The sequence below is a fragment of the Alligator sinensis genome, unplaced genomic scaffold, assembly GCF_000455745.1.
Source record: "Alligator sinensis unplaced genomic scaffold, ASM45574v1 scaffold823_1, whole genome shotgun sequence".
Classification (NCBI taxonomy): Eukaryota; Metazoa; Chordata; order Crocodylia; family Alligatoridae; genus Alligator; species Alligator sinensis.
Window position 1 is genome coordinate 1,035,046 of NW_005842272.1, and position 23,568 is coordinate 1,058,613.

The 23,568-nt window shown below is 41.6% G+C and overlaps 1 protein-coding gene across 3 annotated transcripts in view; it reads left to right on the plus strand.

The window, feature by feature from the left end:
- Positions 1-23,568, plus strand: part of MOCOS (molybdenum cofactor sulfurase) — a 411,109-nt gene that overhangs the window by 373,174 nt on the left and 14,367 nt on the right. For all 3 annotated transcript variants that reach the window (XM_025209241.1, XM_025209242.1, XM_025209243.1), the window contains 4 exons: positions 2,576-2,657; positions 8,918-9,042; positions 9,927-10,032; positions 19,323-19,449. In XM_025209241.1, the coding sequence (XP_025065026.1) occupies positions 2,576-2,657; positions 8,918-9,042; positions 9,927-10,032; positions 19,323-19,449 (440 nt within the window). The remainder of the gene's footprint in view (positions 1-2,575; positions 2,658-8,917; positions 9,043-9,926; positions 10,033-19,322; positions 19,450-23,568) is intronic.

The window sequence follows — 23,568 nt, forward strand, 5'->3', positions numbered from 1 at the left end:
GGGTCCCATAACTTAGGCATTTTCTCTCCCATATTTCTAAATCAGTTAACCTGTGTAGCAGGCCAAAAACCTCCCATTTCATTGAAATCTTGGATTTCTAAGAACTATATTTTTAAATTTTGAGTCCCTCTTTTCTAAGATGATTGTTTTTTGGCTAACATTTGTCATGCTTTTCCATATGAAAATTGTATTGAATTTTCTTATAGTGAGACTGACTGATAAAGCAGTGATAACATGTTATGTATGCTTCTAGGGAAATGAGAATCTACTATATCTAGGCCTGACCCTACTTCCATTGAAGTCAATGGCTAAACTCCCATGGACTTAAAGGGAGCAGGGCCAGATCCTCCATTTGCAAAACCCTGCTGTGGGTGCACTGAGAAAAACAGTTAACATCTTTCTACGGTACCAAAGGCACAAGTTTTTCCTCCAGACTTGTACTGAAGGCTGTCCTAAATGACCATCTGTAAATGAATACCTGGTCACTCAGGCTGGGAAGCCAAAGGCAGCCTGCTAGCCACATGACAGCACTTGTGCACTCCTGGCTATTGAAACTAATCTTCACTACACTAACCTGATAAGGCCCTTGGGTTCTTTTTTGATTGCTTGTTGTGAAGCTAAAAAGAAACCTTTCTGTCTGCCTCTGTTAAATGCAGATGGCCTAATTCTGCTTGGTGTTACACCATTGTCAATCAGGAATGATTCTGCTGTGCAAGGACAATTTCTCTCTTTCCATTTTGGCTAGCAGTCTCTTCCAAGTTATGAATTAGTTTGTTATTGCACGAAAGCAGGAATTTTGAGAGTTGTGAAATCACTTTAAAACATTGGAACAAAAAGATGCGAACAAAACTGTGCAACTAATTACACTTTATGCAGTTTTTTCTCCCTTCAAAGCATAATGTATTACTGCCAATACAATTAATGGGAATTATGTGCACACACTGAGGAAAGAATATACATGAATAGTTTATATTTCAGTCTATTGAAATAGCAAGCTTCTAATTTTTGCCATTGACTCAGAATAGTTGCTATAAAGACAAGGGTTTTTTATATTAATACTGTGAAAACATCTGTGAATTTTATCATCAAGCAAATGACCATGGAGAATGACAGCTTTTACATTTTAGTAACTAGAAATATTCTACTTTTTTGCCTTCAAATGGAATAAAGTTATAATTAACAACTTTAGCCTACCCTGAGTATTGCTGTCAAATGTGCATTTTACAGTCAGTGAGATAAATTTCCTGAAGTTCAGAATAAAAGATCTAGAAAGCCTCGAAACCCCAACTGAAGAAATTGCATGTGTGTTCCTTGTTTAGACTTATTTTGATAAGGGTTTGTAGCTAGACTAATTTCCTTTTCCCAACTCATATTTTATTTTCCCACAGTGGAAAAAACAATAAACCAAAAACAAAACAAACAGGGAAGAAAACAAAAGGAATCATACAAGGGCATTCATTTCCTTTACTCATCAGATAATTATAATTATAATGACCCTTTTCCCTGTTGCAAGTGGGTTAAGTGGCTTCTTTGTTTTACAAGCATGTCCAACTTTTCCTCTCTCATCTTAAGTGCAAGTCAAACAAGCTTTCAATGGTGCTGAAGTTAAGAAATAACAAAAACCTTTGTGTTTTGAAAATGCATAAGGGAAAAGAGCAGCTAATATCAGTTACATTTCCCTGATCTTTAAAATGAAACAAAACTGATTATTTTTCCATACACAGAGTTAAGGCAATGTGAGTCTCCTCTTAGTTACAGTTATAAATAAGAAGTAGCTTAAGTGCAGCTTTATTATTGTGAAATGGGTGCACATGAGATCAGAAATATTGTTAGCTTATGTGGAAGTATAAGGGAGAGTAATACGGGTTCATTACAACCAGCCAGGAAAAACCTTTGTTTGTTTTTTGTTTTCACTTAAAAAGGGCAATACTGGGAAGTTCTTTTCTCTAATAAATCAACATGACATGTTCCTTCTTTCAGCCCATAGCATTCAGGATTTTAGTAAATTCTTAACAAGATGTATCATTCTGTTAAATCCAAATAAATATGTTCATAGGAGATATTTTACTCATTAGCATTTTCCATTCTTTTGGTCTTTTCTTAGGTATGTAGTTTTGTGACAATTCTACTGCATTCTTGAACAGTGTGCATGTTTTTCTTTTATTTCTGCATATTCCATCTCTCTCTCTCTGTCTCTCAAAAAAGAACGATTAAACCCGTGTCCTGATTTACTAAAGGCAGCACAACTGTGATAAGCCTTTCCTTTCCACAACAGCCATGATTACTGCAGTAATTTTTTGCCAAGCCGAATGTATGAGATACACAGGGAATAAAGTTACTAAAAGCTGAAATTGTATATTGGTTAATGCATTTTGGGTACCAAGGTCATCCAAAGCCTTTGTTTTTGCATTATCATTTGGAGCCACCTGCAGGCACAGAATATAATGCTGTCAAAAGTGGGGCGAGTTTGTCAATGTTTGTGATCATGTATGTGCAGGAAGGAAAGATGCAATTTATTTGTAAAGTATGATTCTACAAAAATGTTTTTCTCATGACTTGCACTCTATCCATATAGGAATGGACCCCATAGCTATACCTCTAGAGGAAAACCTGGAAAAAGAGAGACAGATCTGTCAGAGCAAAGTCTGTGCACATAGGTAAGTGAGAAGAGAAGGATATCAGAAAAACTATGATAGTGGGGACAGCTCAGAGTGACCTTATGTAATGCAATGTCATAAGCTCTATGATAGTCTAGGAGGCTTGGCATAAACATAATTCAGGAAGGGAAAAAACAGTCAATGATTTAATGAAACATCCAGGTAAATTAAAGAAAGTTTTGAAGAGATGTGGCTGTGATAGTCCAGGAAATAAGCAAGAGGCAAGGATTTTTGTGGGTTATATTTTCTATTGGACAAATGGCAAGGTTGGGATAAACTTAGACAAGCTTTTGGATGCAGTGCATTCTTCTTCAGGCCAGATAGATGATATTGTGTTAAAAAATAGCACACAGCGCAGTTCTGTGCAAATAAATAATTATAGATATATTTTATAAAATCCTATTTTGACAATTTTGCATCCAATAGAACAGAAAATATCTTTTTTTGGTTTGTTCTCACAAAACTGTCAGTCAGAAAAAAATGAAAAGACCCTATACATTTTCACGTGTCATGTGGCTAGTCAAATAGGTGTGTTTTATTTCGTTTACATTACAATAACTTTTCCTATTTCAGGTTGCATTGTTTCACATTTTTGAGATCCCAATCATTTTTTTTTCATATTTACAGCACCTTTTAATTTTGTTTTGAGTGTGAATGGGATCACTCTTCAGTTAACTTTCTTTGGAAGGTTATTAATGATATATTGAATACTATTAGCTTCTAAGCCATTCTATAAAACAACTAACATATTACCTCACTATAATGTAACACTACTATTATTAATCATTCAATTTCCTTTTAGTAAGCTACATGTTTTTCCACCATGTTGTAGAATGACCTTTAAAACAAATATTTGCCAATCTCAGTAAATAGTCCTGTGCTGGATGGCTTGCTAAAATGTATACGCATTACATACTTAATTCCATTTATGCAGCAAAGACTGACTGTTAGTATATCCAAGGGACCCATTTCCAAGAATATATTATTGATATACATTTTAATCCTCCCCCTTTTCACATTTGCTACTCAACATAATACATGGTAACAACCTAACAGAGGACATGAGTTACCCTCTCACAGGGCCATGACGGGCAGTACCTTGCGCTTCAGTGATGTCCTGAGTGCTAAACCTGACTGCTGCAGAGGGAAAAAGAGACCCCTTTTTCCCCCCAATTTACTTTCCAAAGCTACAAAAAGGATTTTGCTTCTTGGTTTGTTAAATTAATCTTTTTGTGTCTATGCTTCATGTAACCAGGCTCATTTAGCTTTGGCCCATTCTTTTAAATTTCTCCTCCCTGAAATCCATTCTCCATGGATCTGTATTCATAATTACAGAATTTCTCTCTAGCATGTGGTGGCAATGACAAAATGGTCAAGGCATCTTGCCATGGCTCCAGACATCTCACTTTGGGCTCATACAGAAGTCTGCCCTAATGAACCCAGCTGTCAATTGGTATCTAATGTTTTGTATTATGGAGTCAGAAGCAGCTGGATGTGAATTCTGCTGTATAACTCCATCATGTGCTATTGGCTACCCATGCAAGCTTCTGCCCCTTCTACCTTGAGTATTAGGGAATTATCCTCCATTTGATTAAAGAAACACACACAAAAAATATACTTTTTCTGCTAGTGGCAGTTTTCCAAACAAATATTTGTGTTGTGGACATCACCAAGAGTCATTTGTTACAATCACTTGTCCCACTTCCCATAGTCTTGACTCATCTTTATCCTCCTTGTGGTAAATCCATCTCTAACAGACCTTGGATGCATAATGTCCTCTGTTACTTTCTCTCTCTTTCCTTCATGTCATTGACTGTATTTTGTGTTACTGTATGAAAAGGGAAATTTTCATGGGATATTGTTCCATGGTCTGAGGAGAGAAACCAGGAAGGTAAGTATACAGAGTCAGTCAGGACCAATAGGCAAAAGATAAGGGCAGTAAGAATGAATTAAATGAATGAGGTTTCTGAGTCCAGCAGGCAGGGTACAGACATTACACTTTTACTGGTATAAGTGATCAGAAACTTGTCTATACCCATAACAGAACAGAAGTTCGGCACACGAAACTGGTCTCTACCCGTAACAGAGCAGAAGTTTGTCACAAATAGATTGGTAAAAAAACAGTGGAGCCTGGTCGAAGGTGTGCCCCCAGTTCCTCCCTCAAGGGCGAATATGTGTTCTGTTTGCTATTGATCTAAACTATGCTGCTTACAAAAAAACACGTAACTTAGATCAATTTCACCTCAGGCTTTTTGAATGTCTGTACCTAGCCCCAGAGACCCAGTCGTCTTACTTCTAAGTTTCGTGGTTCCCTGCAGGAAGTCTGACAGCTCTTCAAACATTGGCAAACTGAGGCTCCAGGCTCAGCAGCATCTCATCAGGCAGGCTGCTAGAGATTCAGAAAGCTGACAGGAAAACAAGCCAGCATCCTTCATAAGATTGAATAAAATCAGCATGGCCCAGCAAAAGAGTTAGATTTCATCTAATCAGCATTCCTCAACAGAAAAATATCAGAAGGAATTGGTAAAAAAGAGCAAAGTTAATTCAGCCTGATTATAAGTGACTTCCCACTGAGATCAGCCTTCAGTCTTTGGTCCTTTTGTCCAGTCCAGGCAGTATCTACCTAGAGAAATCAGTCATAAAGTACTGAAGCTACATTGTGTTGATGTATAATGCAATGAGTGATAGCAGACAGCAAGTTATGTTTGAAAGTATGAGCTGCTTTATCAATTGACAAGGAACAGGTTAAGAAGAGAAGAAACAAGCTGAATTCAGCCTGTTGTGGGTGAATGCAAGTGGCTTCCCCCGGGATCAGTATTCAGACTTTGACTGTCCTTGTTTCTCAGTCTATAAATTACTTCACTAGAGGGACCAGCTATAAAGCACTGAAGCTAAATTTGTTGATGACACAACAGTGGGATGAGTAGTGAGCACAAATAAAGTACAAGTAAAATTTGAAAGAATTAGGACCTACTTTATAAATTGGCTGACATGTGCCAAATGAAATGTAATGTTGACAAATGTAAAGTAATACTCAAAGAAAATAAACACAAGAACAAAATGAATGGAATTGAACTACCACAGGAGGACTTCGAAAAGGACCTTGAAGAGACAATGGAGTTCACTTAGAAAATATTTAGACAATAAGGGAAAGTAATTTGAAAAGCCAGGTGATTCAGAATACACAAACTACAAAGTGACCTTGAATGGAGTACTTGAATTCAGCATATCTACAGCAATTTAAAATTTTGTAGGTAGACAGGAAGTAAGACTGCTTCATATGGTAGTTTATGGTTCCTAAGCCATTGAAGGTCTGTTCCCTACCCACTCTTTTTGCAAGAAGCATTTGGGCAGGAAAAGGAACTTGCATAAATGAATTCCCCACTCTGTCTCAACCTCTACTGCAGCAGCCTTATATGTTGTTCTCAGCCTCTTTCACTCTGCCATTGAGGCTGTGGAGGATACAGAAATGCTACTGCTTTGGGACATTATCAGAATGGTTTTGAAAATATAAATAGTTGCTTGCATTGAAGATGGAAGTGAATCACAGGAGGTTTGCTAAGGTAAAAGGCAGTGTTTACTTCCAAAAGTCTTCTCCTTCAAATATTAGAATACATGTTATAGTCAAGGGAAAGACAGCACACATTTCACTTTGCTCATGAATATGATTTCCCACTCATTTCACAACTGGTGAGAGTTTTCACAGTTATCTGATGGACACTTAACTTTAACAAACCAGCTGGCTGACATGAATGTGTAAAGAATACAGTAGCAAACACTTTCATGGATCGCAAAACTGGCTTTAGGGACAATGGTGCCCTGGGTGAACTGGTATTTTGGTGCCTCCCTCAGCCCCCTGGTCAGCAGCACTGCCGTAGGCAGAGGCAGGTGGGCTGGGACACAGAGTGCAGTCCAGTAGGTAGGCAGAGCTACCTGTACTGCCTGGCTTAGCTCCTCCTGAGCAGTGGCTGGAGGTATGAGGGTGGGCTGGGAAGTGTGGGCAGCTGTGCCTCCCCACCAGACTGCACCCCACATCCCTGCCCCCTTGCCTCTGCCTGCAGCAGCGCCTCTGACTTAGGGAAGCTGGGTACTGCTCTGTATGTGTATGTGTGTGTGGTGCCCCACTGACCATGGTGCCCTGGATAGTTGCCCATGTTGCCTACCCCTAAGGCCGGCTCTGCATGGAAGGGAAATATAACATGATTGGGACTTGGAAGCTTGAGTAAAATCCAAACACAGTGCACCTGAATAGCTAGTATGTTTTCTAGCATGACGTTTAAAATTTAGAATCACAAATGTAGAGAAATGCAATCCCTGAGGAGCTAGAGATCCTGCTTTCTTTGTTAAGGACTTTTATATCTGCATGATTTAAGTGAACTAAAAGCAACTTTGTGAAGCCAAACTCCGTCCATTCTCAAACCCAGAATTTAGCATCTTCTTTTGCTGAGAAAAATACTTTTCTCACTTTATGAAGCAGATCACTTGTATTGAGACTAGCTTCTCTGGATTGAAGGAATACCAACGTGAGTAAATATCAAAGCCACCATGTTCTTCTAAGAATTCTTCATGTGTAGTCATGAGGATACAAACAGGGATTTCTCAGGGGCTCATCCAGATCCTTCCCAAATCATGAGAGATCATTTCCTAGGGAAGATTATAAAAATTCCCAGGTGAAGGAAAACATTTGCAGCTGACTCTGAAGAATACAGTAGTTGCATTAATATAAAAAAACTCCACTAAATGATAGAAAAACTTTTCTCTCTAACACTTTATTACTGCTTACTTGCTTAGATAACAGTTAAGTTCCATTTTCAAAGGGTGTGTTTAATATATGTATTAGCATGGGTTAAATTAGATCATTCTCAATGCTGCAACTGGTGGACCATTTAAAAATCATGATTGCTGACCCAGTAGTAAATACAGTGGTGATTATGCTAACCTGAGCTTAAAATAACCAATGAACCAAACAAACAAAAAATGGAAAACCAAAAATTCCAAACTCCTGTAAAACACATTTGTTTCAGTTAAAATACTGGGACAGGGAAGCTTTTGTTCTAACATCTTCTGACTTAATGAGATTCCCCTAGATGCTTCTTCCTATTATTTATTGCTATTATTAAATATTATTATATTCCCTTAGCCTCTAGGTGATACAAGTAATAAAAGATCAGCTCCTCTCATATTTTTGGCCTAGTTTTGACCACTGCTAAAGGCAAATACCTAGCACATTGAAAAGATGTATTGTTTCAATTTAGAGGAAAAATTTCCATAATTTTTTTTCACAGAAAACTGATTAGTCCTATTTGGCACTGATTCTCCATCTTTCTACCAGAAATGCTACATTAAAGGAGATGAAAATATGTAAAATATAACTTCCATGATACGATCCCATATAAACAATCCCTACACTTGCCACAGGAAAGATGCACGATTCTGAAAGGGAGAGAGGATATTCACAAGAGATTTTTTCAAACAGTGGTCCATGCTATGAAGACACTTGAGAAAAACTGGGTTGGGTGGATTTGATATGAGTCTTACAGGGCAACATTTAGTCCAGATGCATCAGAGGGTGAAGTTTTTGTGACTCTTGTATAATAACTTATGGCATGAAAAATGGATGTATATTTCTAGATAAAACTTGTTATTTTTAAAAGTTCAGAGGCTTGCAAAATTCTTACCGTATCTCCTGTCTTGCATATAAATATATGCAGTATAAGTAAATGTATACAAATGATGAAGTTGGATAGTCCAATTATAGTACCACTGGTACATCTATGTAGATTTCAGACAGTGAAAGCAAGTACTCGTATATGTTACTTGGGTAGATACATTCTTGCAGGATCCAGGCTGTAGACAGAATGTTATTAACCGTGTGTTTATAGTACTTCTCTAGCAGACTTATTTTTACTTTTTTTTGTCATACATGGTGTTTTAGGGTCCGTCTCATCATTATTAGTGTTATGCAGACCTTCTGTCCCTTAGTAATCTATACAGAATTGAATTACATTTCATGAATAATAACATCAAGTTTGACAGAATATTCTAAATTCCAGGAAATTTGGAAACTATATCTGTGCATAATAATACTTCATATCTCAGCTATTTCATTCAGCAGTGTCATAATGGATGCCAGGCTCTGAACTGAAAAAAGGCAGAGCAGATATCTCCATCAGCCATCCTCAATTTTGCAAATTAAGGTTTTGGCATTCACAGATTATTATTGAAATTAATGCTCATTGTGACCTTCCTTCTCTTGATAGAGTACAAACGTATGACTGTGGAGAGAGGATTGCAGACTGGTTCTCTGAGTTTCTTGGTCGTCAGTGTCACCTGATCAGGCAGAGTTCAGACTTCAAAGGAAATGCAACTCAGAAGCATGTAAAAGGTATTTGCTCTTCCATGATTATGAAAAATGGATCTGATATTCTGTCTCTCTAAATAGAAAATATAAGCCTGCTTGCCATGTCTTATGACAGCGGTGGTCAACCTTCCAGTTCTCTGGGCCACATGAGTGGGATGAGGCCAGTCTGTGGGCTGAATTCTGCATCCCAGGCAGTACCAGTCTGCAGGCTGGACTCTGCATAGGGATGGAAAACAGGGTCAGTCACACATTGGCTCAGCTCCATGCACCAGGTCCAGCTGCAGTTAATGCTGCCACTGCTCTCTTATGCCGAATTTCTGGATTCATGGGGAGCCCTGCAGGCCAGATGGCATTGCCCCTTGGGCTAGATTTGGCCCATAGGTCAGAATTTGAGCACCACTACCTTTTGCTGAGTGAAAATCTACTGCAATGAAGAGGAGAGATGTCCTGAACATGAAGACCAATAAGGAAGTGTATATCTGTTTTGCTGATCCTCCATTTATTAGATTTGAGGAAAAAAATCTTAGTCTTTTATACCATCCCAATACCCTTTCTATCTAAAAAATCTTATGGTCTTGGTGAAAACTATGGAAAATTTCTGAACACAGAATTTATTCTTATGTTAAAATTTATTATCCTAAAACCGAACAAATTGAAAATGACGCTAGAAATCCTAAATTATTGCCTCTTGTAAATTATTTTATGAAGTTGAGCTATATCTTATTTAATGAGTGCATTGTGCTACGTAAGTTTGATTCAGGTTTCTAATTTAATAGGTTGGACTCTTTCCATTGTATTATTCCAGTGAATAATTTCTTCAGTGAAAATGAATGGAGACATTATGGGGGTAGGGGTCATCATATTGATCGTTTGTAATCATTATTTAATAATGTTGGATTGATTTTTAGGTCAGGCACCCTCTGCAACCCTCTCACTTTCTCTTGTGAATGAAGCACAATATCTCCTGATAAACACTGCAAGCATTTTGTATCTGAAAGAGCAAATTATTGCAAGGTGAGATCTTTGTCAGCTGAGATGGCATATTATGTGAAGCTGGTTTTCAGAATCATGTCATAAGGTAAAAATATCAATGCATTAGTTAGAAATTGAAGTTTTTATCCTTCAGTCCCTCACAAGGATGTATTCTAAATGCCATGTTAAGATAGATCCCAGTCAATAAGATCATAGGAAAGTTGAGCTAGAAGGGACCTCACAATGTCATCTAGTCCAGCCTACCTGCTTACCTGCTGATCTCAATATTCAAGTTAAATACATGATTTTATCATATTTGTCAATAATCTGCAGAAAATTTTAGTTTATTTTTGGCCAAAAGCTACCTGCAAAAAGTTGTTTGCTTAGAAACCAATTTATGCCTACCTGTGTGTTCTAAGGTTCAGAAATGCAAAAAGTTACTCTACTTGCTTAGGAATGAGTCATTAATTAGATATCTGCTCTAAGATCCATGATTCCATATGACAGGGGTATCAAATTCATTAGGCCCTGGGAGCTAGATGAGTGGCACATGGGGCTAGTCCGGTGCAGGCACCACATGCAGCATGCACCTCAAACCACCCTGCACACAGCATTGCAGCATATGCCCTGGACTAGTCCATATACCACATGCCGCATGCACTCTAGACTGGCATACCATGTGAAGCATAAGCCACAGACCAGCCTACATCCAGAGTGCACCCTGGACCCATGTGCCAGGTGCAGCATGCATCCCAGCCGTGTATGCTGGTGTCGCATGCTCCCCAGGCCAACCTCACATGCAGATTGTGCCCTAGACCAGCCCCACATGTCATGTTCTGCATGTGCTGTGGACAGGCCTACATGCCATGTGTAGCATATACCCCAGAACAACCCCATGTGCCATATGCAGCTTGCAGGGCTGGGGCCTGGGCCAGTGTTCACTGTATGTAAGCCAGTCCGGGACATGCTGCATGCAGTGTGTGGCTCCAGTCCAGCACAACAAGCTGGGTGGCAGGGCTCCATGGGCTGGATCCTGCCTGTGGGCCATATCCTTGAAATCCTTGCCTTAACATAAGTGTTTAGATCAAGGGTGGGCAAAATGCAGCCCACGGGCTAGATGCAGCCTGCCAAGCCATTCTATCCAGCCTGTGGGAGCCCTAAAAAGTTTAGAAAATTAGTATTTATCTGCCCCTGGCTGCCCGTCATGTGGCCCTCGATGGCTTGCCAAAACTCAGTAAGCGGCCCTCTGCCCGAAATAATTGCCCACCCCTGCTTTAGATAGATCACATGTTAAAATGAATACATGACATCTTTTAATACCCTTTGAAAGTCCCTGTTTGTTGTGGAAAAGCTAAATATCCAGAGCTAAAAATCAAACCAGTGAAATATTTCAAAGAAATCTGTTTGTTGGGATATATTTATTTTGCTGTTTGTTTCCTAGTTGACTTTTGAATTATTCTTACAAAACCAGGAAATAAAGGAATCATTCAATCCACTTGGAGTTCACAGATAAGAAAACTTTCATGTCTAAATACCTAAAACCTATTTATGTAGATTTGTTATGAACAGCCTATCACCTCAACCAGTTTCCCACCCTGTGTTCCACATGAACTTCAGTCTCCTTCTAATCCATGGTCTCTGAGTCTCACAGATTCATAGATTCATAGATTGTAGAGTCGGAAAGGACCACAATGGATCATTGTGTCCAACCCCTTGCCCCTAACAGAAAAGAGGACTGAGGTCAGATGACCCCAGCCAGGTGACTATCTAGCCTCTTCTTGAAGACATCCAAGCTAGGTGAAAGCACCACCTCTCTTGGAAGCCCATTCCAGATCCTGGCCACCCTTACTGTGAAAAATTTCTTCCTAATATCTAACCTAAATCCAATCTCAACTAGTTTACACCCGTTATTCCTAGTCACTCCCTGGAGCGCCTTAGTAAACAGCATGTCACCTATTCCCCGTTGACCTCCCGTAATAAATGTATAGGTGGCCACAAAATCTCCCCTCAGCCGTCTCTTGTGAAGGCTGAAGAGATCCAACTCTCTCAACCTCCCCCTGTAGGGTCTTTCCCAAAGGCCACTAATCATGTGAGTGGCCCTTCTCTGGACCCTCTCCAGACTCTCCGTGTCCCTCTTGAAGTGTGGCGCCCAAAACTGGACACAGTATTCCAACTGCAGCCTGACCAGTGCCGCATAGAGGGGGAGCATCACCTCCTTTGATCTATTAGTCATGCACCTGCTAATGCATGACAAGGTGCGATTGGCCTTGTTGATGGCCTTGTTACACGGCCAGCTCATGTTCACCTTGGAGTCAAATCTGGAGTCAGTCACCACTGCTCTGTTCTCATTTCGTGTTATTCCCCTGTCCCATTTCACTGCCCTATGTCCTCCTCTTGTTCCTTATGCTTGGAAATCCCTCCCTCCCTTGGTTAACCGAGTGAATACTCTCTCCACACACAAATCCTTTGTCAAAGCATGGTTCCACAAGACCTTTCAGTATTAACCTGCTGAACCTAAGCTACACTCTGCAGACAAACCTGAACAGTGTTAGGTTTTGTAGCCCTTGATAAGATGAGAATTGAGGAACTAGCCAGGGATATAATACCTGCAGCAAACAGCTGTGTGGGACTACTGAGGTCCTCCGGTTGTTTTCTATGGCTTTTATTTAAAAAAACGTGACTTCTCTCTTTACCTGTTCAGGGCCATATAGGAGCTCCAGCTGAGTAGAGAAATGGTGCCTTTTGAAGTAATAGCCACAGCCAGCACCTGCATGGCTCACCCTTCATTCAACAAACTGCTGCTAATTGAGCCAGTTGTGAATTGCCCAGAGATGACTGCTCCAGGTGCTGCTGTATCTATAGTGTATATACATTTTGACATCACTGACTATAGTTGGTTTCAAAAGAAAGTAATGCCATTTGTACTGCTCTCAAGGGCTTGTGGCGAGAAGGGTAGCATTAAGGTGCAACCATATTTGTAAAGGAGCACCACAGGGGAAGGCCAAATAATTATGAAAAGCACTGAATCAATCTATCTCCCACCTATTTTAGTCATACTTCCTCCATAATGAGCCATTTCTCCTTTAGGGTCTCTTCTGGTTGGGTTTTAATTCTCTGATGGAGCAGCAGGGTTTAAAAGTCTCTCTTTTATAAGTGGACTTCTCACTCAGGGCCCTAAGCTCAGATTTCCTAGACTTCCCCATAAACTGGCAAAAGACTCCAGCTTTCTAATTTTGCATATACCAAATATAACATGAAACATTTGAAGTGATTTAGCAGCTTGCAATATTATGTGGGTGAAATCAATTTTCAGCTCTTTCAGTAAACTGCAGTTCCACTACACAGTAAGAGCACTGGCAATTTCTGAGCTTTGTTTGTCTCCCTGTGAAGGGCCCTTTGGGGTAGATGTAGTTCTGCAGTGCAAAAACCAGGCCTAAGCATCTGGAGTAGAAATGCAAAGGAGTGGAATGGGACCAAGAGCAGCTTGTGGACAAACTAGTACAAGATGATTCACTGCTTTTGCACATTTCCCACTCCTTCTCCCCCACCTGTCGGTCTAGAGCAGCGGTTTCCAAACGGTGGTACGCATAGCACCAGTGGGACACAGACAACCTATGAGTGATGCACACACAGGCGGAAGGCCAGGGTGGGAAGGGTGCACACAGACACACACAGCAAGCAGCAACCTGCTGCAGGTGACCAGGAATGCAGCTCAGCCATGTGTGGAGCAGCGCCCAGCACGTACGTGTGTTGGGGAGAAGGTATTGGCGACGCGTAGCGCCAGCTGCAAAACCAGAAGTGCACCGGTTGGCAATTGGCCACTGGGGGACCCATCCCATTGGCAATCTGGTGCGCACCCCCCCCCCCAGACTCAGGAGGCACCAGTTGCCCATGGAGGAAGAGGCATGGGAGAGAGAAGCGGGAGGCAAATTGAGGATCCCATAGTGAGGGTGGGAGTGGGGCAGAGGCAAGGGCTGGGGAGAATGGGGCCCCAGGGCGGACCAAGAGATGGTCAGAGCCCTGAGCAGCTTGTCCATTGGTACGGGGGGGCTCCCGCTGTTATGCGCTCCCCAGGGGAGGCATTGGGGGCACATACCACACAGATCTGTGTGTGGGGCGTAGGCGGGCTCCCCACTGTGCGCTGGGCTCTGTGCCCCATTGCTGTTGCCTCAGGAGCCACATGTGATGCCATGTGCCTCTTGTGTGCTGGCTGCACCACATCCCATGCCCGCCTGGCGGTGGGAGGCACAGCATGGCCTCGCACACAGCTCCTGAGGCAATGGTAGGAGGGTGCCCAGTGTGTAGTGGGCAGCCTGCCTCCACCTTGCATTCAAATCCAGGGTGCCCCCCATGCCGCCCCCTGGGTGCGCAGAGTTGTGGGAGCCTCCCTGTGCTTCTGGAAAAGCTCAGGTTGCCCCGGGGAGAGCCAGGGTGGCAGGAGGGGCTATGTCCTTCTGTGCAGGCCTTGCCAGGGAGCGGGGCAGGCCAGCCTGAGGAAGAAAACCCCCATGGGTCTCTCGGGTCTCTGCATGCCACTGCCATTGCCTTGGGAGCTGTGCAGAACACCATGCTGTACCTCCTGTTGCCAAGTAGGCAGGGAATGGCAGAGGATGAGGTGCAACCAACACATGGGAGCCACTTGGTGTCATGTGAAGCTCCCAAGGCAATGGCAGTAGGGTGCAGAGCCCAGCACACAGCAGGTCACCCACCTCTGCCCCATGCACAAATGTGGGGGACATGTGCTCCCCATGCCTCCCCTGGGGAGGTGTGCAATGACAGGGAGTCACGGCCCCCTTGTGCCCCTGGATGAGCCTCCCATATCTCCATCCCATGACCCCGTGTGGGTATCTGTGTCTGTCTGTCTGTATGCTCTGTCAAGCAAGCTTGCCCCTCCCACTAAAGACATCCCCAAAAGCATCTCTGGATGGGTAACTTTACACTGTCTTTTTTCCAGTTTACAAATGTTTTTTATGCCTATTTTGACTGATAAAACAATGTTTTATGATTACTAAAGATTTTGATGTTTTAATACAAAGTCTGTGTGTGAAAAATTTGCTGGTGGTACTTAAGGCTGTATCATTTTAAATGTGTGGTACTCAATCTGTCAGAGTTTGGGAACCACTGGTCTAGAGACTCTGTCATGACATTTGTGACACATGTGAGAAGAGTTCTTGCCATTCCACAATGCAGAGCTGCTTGGTCAGGCTGCCCAAGAAAACCCAAAGGTACACCGCTGCTCTGTATCTGTTACTAAATTGCTGGATGTGGCCTTCCCAAATATTGACCTTCAAAGCTTATTTTTAAAAGCTGTTTTTAGGCCTTTTTAGTTTTGTGTAGGAAGCAGTATTTAGAATCTTTACATGTAGGTTTGTCTTAATAAAAATGTGTTAAGATTTATAGACCCTCTAAATCTTTAATTCAGTTTTAATAGTTTCTCTCTGTGTTAATCTTCCGTAGGTAAAATTTAATCTTCCTCTCTGCATTTGGCTCTGGAGAGGTGATCTAAAACAGTAACAGCAATTTAATTAAAGATTAGACCATAACCAAATGTTGCAGTACCACATACAAAGAGCAGTATCTGAATCTCTGATACCCCTGGTGTGGCTTGCCTCCATTAAGACTAACAAAATCCCCACTGCGCAACCTCCCACATGACAGTTCTTTATTTGAAATAGGCACTTGAAGATGCACATGATTAATTTTAGTTTTATTTATTGGATAGAAATAAAAAGAGAAAAAGAACCTGAATTAAAATCCTGGATCCAACTTCTAGGTCTATAACTAGAATTCATGGGTTTGAAATCCAAAGCCTTTTGTACTCCCAAACTTCCCCCTGCTCCCTTTATTTTTGTTTTCACTTGACTTTTGTCTCTGTTTAGTTTTACATGGTTGTTATATCTTTTAGCATTCTAAAAAGTGCCCAGCATAATTTGGGTATCAGTAATAAAGGTATTGATAGTCTGCCAGATAATAGCAGATTTCACTTTCATTCAGCAAGGGTGGCTCAAAACTGTTACAGAAATGTAGTTATCCATGTTAGCTGGAAGTCAAGTAGAATGCAGGGTAGATTTGCCCCTTATAAACTAACCAGTGTGTATGTGTAGCACATGCTTTCATGAGCTGAATCTCACAGCATCTGATGAACTGAGTTGCAGCCCATGCAAGCTTGTGTTCTTTGTGTGTGTACACCCACCCACAAAAGCACACACACACTTTGGTTAGTCTGTAAAGTGCAAGTCTACTCTGCCTTCTGCTCACAAGTGTTATACCAGGGTTGAGAGACTTAAAGAATAAATGTTGCTGATCTGAGATGCTTATCAGTTTTGTCTGCCAGTAAGCTATAGCATATGTGGTTACAAATGCTTTTGTGTGCATTCATAATTGGCTTCGGAGGGGTAGGATGACTGTAGTCCCTATGTTTCTCATTGTTGCATAATCAAGACATACAACCCACACGTCTTCTACGAATTAACCTCTAATGCAGGGGTGGGAAAAATATGGCCCATGAGCTGCATCCAACCTGCCAACTGCTTGGATCCAGCCTGTTTGGAGGGGCACCCACCAATTGATGATATCTGGCCTGGCTGTCCCTGCAGCACTCCATATGGGGGGCAAGCCCCACCCACTCCTTCCCACAGCAGCCCACATAGCACTCCCTCTCACACCTCCCTGTGCCCACCAAACAGCACTACCCTAGCTCTGGCCAGCATGCAGTGCTTTCCAGCAAGGCTGCTTCCAGTGTGACTGCAGTGACCCACGTATTTCTTGACTCCCCCTGCCTCCAGTGGCTCCTCCTCCTATCCTTGCTGCACCACTCAAGGCAGCAGGCAAAGCAGGCTAGCCATGGGGATATGCACCAGGCAGCAGATGCCCAGCCAGACAGGGGGGAAAAACCAGCCAGGCAGCTCCTGTCCCAGAGCATGGGGCTTCAACTTCATCTCCCGGCTGCCTTCCACCCATTCAGCTGCCCACAGCTCACTGCACCTGCACCTCCTGGGCAAAGGTCGCCTCTCAACTTTCTCTTGCACCTGGACTTCTTCAGCCTCCGCAAGAGAAGGTAGAGATGCGACCTTGTGGCTGCCTATAAATTCATCATGGGGGCGCAGAAGGGAATTGGTGAGGCTCTACTCACCAAGGCACCCCTGGGGGTTACAAGAAATAATGGCCATAAGCTAGCAGAGAGCAGATTTAGACTAGACATTAGGAAGAACTTCTTCACAGTTAGAGTGGCCAAGGTCTGGAACGGGCTCCCAAGGGAGGTGGTGCTCTCCCGTACCCTGGGGGTCTTCAAGAGGAGGTTAGATAGGCATCTGGCTGGGGTCACCTGAACCCAGCACACTTTCCTGCCTATGCAGGGGGTCGGACTCGATGATCTATTGAGGTCCCTTCCGACCCTAACATCTAATAATCTATGAAGCTATGAAACTCTGCTGCACAGGCCCCCAGCCCCCACTGCCGCCCCCAGCCAGCTCCCAGGACATAGAAAATGGGCAGCCCCCCCGACCCTACACACGTGCATATCCAACCCCAATTTACACCCCACCCACATACTTACCTCACACCCCCCACACACATCCCACACCCACCCCATAAGCACATCCCCCCCACACACACTCCATTCCCTCCCACACACCAACATATGCCACACACACCCACACACTCCACCCCACATCCTCCCACACACAATATACAAAAGTAAGACTTTATTTTGAGCTGTTATGCAATCAGTTCTATATACACTACTCAAAAAAACAAATCACAAGTTGGACAAAAAATATTTTTTGAAATAAAAGTAAAATATGTTATAGTAAATGTCTGATTTTTAGTATATGATTTTTTTTATCTGTAATTTGTTATAATGATATCCAAAACTCCTTAAGTGGCCCTCCAGCTGAAATAATAGCCCACCCCTGCTCTAATGATACAGAAACAGCAAATGGGAACTTGAGAAATCTTTCATTTTATGGAGCATTAAGCAGAGTCAATGACATACCCATGGTATTCACCTAAGCCACTATTCTTTTTTTAGGAAATAATCTGCATAATTGGCCTTGATTTGTGGGTCTCATGCCAAATTCTCGCACTCGTCCCAACTGATAAATACACCACGCTAATGCAAGTGCCAGTTGTTTGCTGGCCTTTCTGTATTCCCGGAAACAATTGCCTTGTTCCCCTAAAAGAAAAATTTCCTGTCTGTTGCTGTGGCAAGGACAACCTGTACCCACTGTTCCTACAAACCTCTCCAAATGTTTGGGGCTCCAAGAGTGAATAAAATAAATGGAAGAGAGCCAGAAAAAGCTTGTAAATGTTCATGGTACTGAGAAGCAGAGTGAAGTATGTTATACTTACCTTACACAAATTCAGTCCTGTTAATTTCAGGTAGTCTCTCCAATTTGTTCAGATCATTTTTAATTCTGATCTTATTCTTCAAAATGCTTGTAACTCCCTCCTTCCCATTTTATTGTCACCTGTAAATTTTACTTTTATGTTAGGGTTTAGTTTATAATGGTCTCCATGCCAATTTGAACAAAGCAGGTGATTTTCTTAACTAAAAGTGCCAGTTTTGCATCACTTGATGCTAACATTTTAGTAAAATTTTATTTTTTGTTACACATTTTCTTCCATTTTAAGTAAAACCAAACAATTTGAAAGTTCTAATATCAATTTTTCTAAAATATTTTTCAAGTACTCTGTTTTCCATTTTTCTATCTGTACTTCAGTGTGACTTGTTTCAAAGTCATCAGATCACTGGTTAAGTTGCTTGTGTACATGTTAGCATAGACACAATTAAACAGCCATCTCGCACTAAGCAGGATACAGGGAAAATCTCCTCTGCAGTTTCTACAACTGCCCTGTTCTTTGCAATAGCAGCTTTAGAAGCACAAGAGAGGAATGAGATCTCAAGGATATAGCCAGCTTTTTCAAATCAGTATAGTATCTTCTTATTCCTTCTCCTTCACATGTGTTCATCTGCACACAGCACAAATCCATAATGCAACAGCTAAAATATTATACTGAGGCATGCATATCCCCATGGGTTGTTTTCCAAAAAATCTTATTTTCATTCAATAATGGTTCCCCCCACACCCACCCCACCCCCCCCCAAAAAGTAGTACAATCTTCTGTATCTCAAAGAGGGGGGGGGATGAAAATGTAGAGAGAATTTCTCTCATAATATTCTTTTGTTTGTATTCCTTTAATTGCATTAATTATCTTATAAAAGAAAAGTCTTGCAGTGTCATCCCAGCAGCTAGACATTCAAGTGGGCAAATAATTAGTGCAAGCTAATTAGTACAACTTATTTTCTTCTGCTCTATGAATCCACGGGGCAGATTGGAAGAGCCACTAGAAACAGAACAGCTGATCCAACGCTTCCGTGCCAACATTGTGATCAACACAATGGAGCCTTTTGAGGAAGAGGAATGGGCTGAGATTTCAATTGGTGCTCTACATTTCCAGGTATAGTCAGATTCCAACTGTCTTTTCCTGTTAGGTACCATCCTTCCCCTGCAAATGAAGCCATTCATTGCAAGGCTAAGTTTGAGACAAGCAAAAGAATCAACACTGGTGAAGTTCACAGTTCTGCAAAGGAATGCATCCTGTGATTTGTGACATTTTCAAGTATACCCACAATGTAAACAGTCCGATCTATCTAACTTTGTCACATCGTAAAACATTTCTCAAATCACAACATTCCCTTCTTTTCGCCAAATGAGAAACATTTTTGCCATTATTTTTTCACGTAAAATGTACAAATCCTGGTGCATTCACAAAAAATATCAGTCCAAATTCACAGAAGGAGGCCCCTGATTCTTCATGCCTTCATTTTTTGGATGCCCATCTTGAGGAATAAGGTATCTCAAAATGGGTATTTGAACACACAGTCCATTTCTAGTAGTTAGAATCTTTGCTACTATCAAAGGGAAAAGAAAACACAATATATCAGTGCACTGTTTTTATTTTAATGCTATCTGGCTTACAACAACATTCCTTACTTAAGAGGTTTGAGTATTAGTAAATATAAAAGGATAATTGCAAAGTAGAAGTTCATCTAAAGAATAAAATGTATTATGAACATGCATTTTCACTGTCTTTTTAATTTCTAAGTTACCTGATCATGCTATATAGACATAAATTTTAGACAACCCTCTGCTGCAGTGTTCCCTTAACTTATCCTTAATGAGCCATTCAATACCAGGAATACCACTCCAAGTATCTTGAGACACTGTTTCCCATACTGAGCAGCGTGTCTGTATGTGACTTTTTTGTCTTGGTATTCCCTGATCATAGTGCATCTTTTTCTTTTTTTGTGTGTATATGTATATATAATTTGCATGAATCTGGACTATTGTCATCTTTGACAAATTGAGTACAAAGGCACAGCAGATATTTATAAGAGACTCTTAGAAATTCAAAATGTTAAGTGTTATTTCTCTCTTCTAATTTGTGTTGTTTCTTCTTAATTTTGTCAACAATTGTATTTATTTTCTTTAATGAACATTATTGGTCAGAAGAAATAGGTTATGTTTATGAACAGAAAGATGGCAAGATTTTCTTTATTATTTATTTCTATTTTAACATTGAAAGAGAAGGTTCTTAAATCAAACCATTTTATCTAAACTGTAGCTGTGATGTACTACAGTTATGAGAAGAGAACATTATATGAAAAATATGCATGACTTAGTTTCCCTATTCATTTTTGCAATATGAGTGGGACTGAAGGTATTAATTTCTTTTCTGAGACAGGGAATAAGAGATGGGTGCTAGTAATGGATGTGTCTGGTTTCATACAAATGAACTATCAAGAACTTTTATATATGAAAGGTCCATATGCGTGCTAAGAATTAATTTACCATAGTTTAGCTCCCACTGGATGTGTCTACACAAGATGTGTTACTGCGCAGCAGACTAATTTGCTGCTCGGTAAAGCATCACCATCTACACATACACGACAATCAGGGTGCAGTGGACAAATTTACTGCACTGCCAGATAGTCCTTTCAGATACAAGTGGTGTCTGGTAGCACAGTAAATTACTGTGCTTAAACACATGTGTAGATGGTGACATCAGGATTAATTTACTCTGGCTCAGTTTGAACCAGAGTATCTTCAGTTGCATTAACTGCACATATAAATATGTCCATTTACTGTGAAATAAGCACCTTTGTACTTGCACAGTTACTGCAAAGCAGGTATTTCATGCTAAAGCCGTTTTGCATTGAGCCAGTTGTAGAACCATAGAATCATAGAAAGCAGGGCTAGAAGGGACCTCAGGAGGTTATCTAATTCACTCTTGTGGTCAAGACAGGATCTTCCCTATCTAAACCATCCTGTGAAGTTTTCTTTCTTTCTTGTGTCAAACAGCACTGCACAAACAACCCTCTTGCTCAACTACCAGACACAATGTCTGAAAAACATCAAGAAGACCCTAACCTTTCACAGGCAAAGCAAGTAGATGTGGACACTGTCAGTGTTCTCTCCCAGTGCCACTCAGCCTCTTTGCCTGGCGGGCTGAACAGGCAGTGCCCCAGCTATGCATGGGCCAGATCTGGCTGGTCATCCTGATCTGGTGCCAAGGGTGGGCATGGCAGGGCCCCATCTGGCCGTGCAGAGAGGGATGGGGCCAGCCCAGCCCCAACCCGGACCCTCAGGGGAAGAGGGCCTCACACAGTTTCTGAATAAGGAGGCACTAAAGGCATATTTCTGTTCCACTTATTAGATGTGGAACTGGACTTAGGTACCTAACTTCAATCCTATTCCATCTTGCTTGAGTCCCTGAAAAACAGTTAATGCGAAAGGTAAGTGGATCCTATATGCCACAAGGGATGTTTATGGGATCAGTTACCACTCCATTATCCATTCTTCATTTCATAAGCAGTCATGAAAAGGCCTAAACCCATCCCCCAATCTAGAATCATGGCTGGTTAGTAGATTTTTCCTACCCACAACTGCAAATGTTTTGTTAGAACATGTGGGATGGACGTATATCTCATCGGCTGCTGGCACATGTTAAACAAGTTTTGCAACTGAGGTCTGAGGAATGTTGTGCCCCATTCTCAGAGTAGCCAGATGTGCATGGCAAGTTGTATGATTCTGGGAATGGAGCATAAAATTCCTGAAACCCCAGCACCGAGACTGGCAGCTGCCAGGGACCAATGCAGGAGGGTACCTTTACCCACACTTGAACTGATGCATCCACAAGCACCTGGGCTCTGTGAGTCCAATGTTAGGGAGCCTTACTCTGATGTCAGGCTCATGGCATCCCAGATCTTTAAGAAGCTGGCATGCAGCTAGGAGCCTGGGCTGAACACCCTCCTACTTTAAGTTTTCTGGGTGCCATAAGCCTAACATCAGGTAAAGGCTCCTCATGATGCAGCTGAAGATAAAGGAACTCTCCCAGCCCCTGCTGCTCATGCCAGGTTAAAGAGGCACCCTCACTGTAATATGGTTATATACTTGTAATTGTATTTGTGTATATATAATCATATATGTAACTGTAGTCACCAGCATGGTAATATGATTGTGCTGTTGGTTAAAGAAACCACTGTAACAAAATAGAATATATTTCAAATAAAGCATGTCCTCAGCAATAAAAAAGGAGTGGAATATATAGGCCATGAGGCAGAACTGGGGCAGTAGGAGTTAAAAATCTAAAGTTCTGTGGGAGGCAGCAAGGTGTATCAGAAAATTTGGAATCTGTTCAAGAACATTGTGAGGTAGCTAGAATCAGTGTGAACTGCTACAACAGATAAGAAAAGTATGTAAGATAGTATGGTCAAATCTGAAATAATAGATGCATATGGATTCTGTAATTGATTAAGTTCGTTAGTCAGCAAAATGTAAATGTTCATGGCATCTAACATGATTGATCATGAGCAAAGCATACAGGACACTACAACCAAACTTGGTATGGTAGATATGGGAGGTATCTAGGAATGCTGTAATTATAAAAATCATTAATCAGCAAATTGTAAGGTTCAGTGGTGCGTTTCTGATGCTAGTATAAAAAGGATGAAATAGAAACACACTTTAGATTTGTGTTTAATTCTGCACTTCCCCTGCTGTCAGCCAGTCCAATCACTTGGCTGATAATATAAATAAAGGCTACATTTGTTTATACTCACTAAATATCTGCATGCTTTTTCAAACCATGTTGTGGGATCTAGCTGGTAGGGGTGTGCAAAGCAGGCCCTATTCAATTCAGATTCGGCCCAAATCAGGGACAGTGATTCGATTTGTTGATTTAGATCACTGTCCCTGATTTGATTCAACCAAATCTGAATCTGAAGATTTGATGCTGATTCAGAGAATCAGTGATACAGACACAGCTTTAATTCTTTTTTCTACATACCTCGAGGTACCAGGCATGGCTCATGATCACTGTGATGCTGGGGCAGATGGAGCGTCCCACAGGAGTGTGGGGGGGCCCTCCATGTGCTCAGTGGCAAACCCAGAAGTGGACTGGAAGTACTTCCAGTCCACTTCTGGGTCTGTCGGGAAGTGCCCAGCCCCCCGCGCCCCTCCCAGCTTGGCGATCAGCCATGGGGGAACCCTGGGTACACCCACCCCCCCCCCCCGC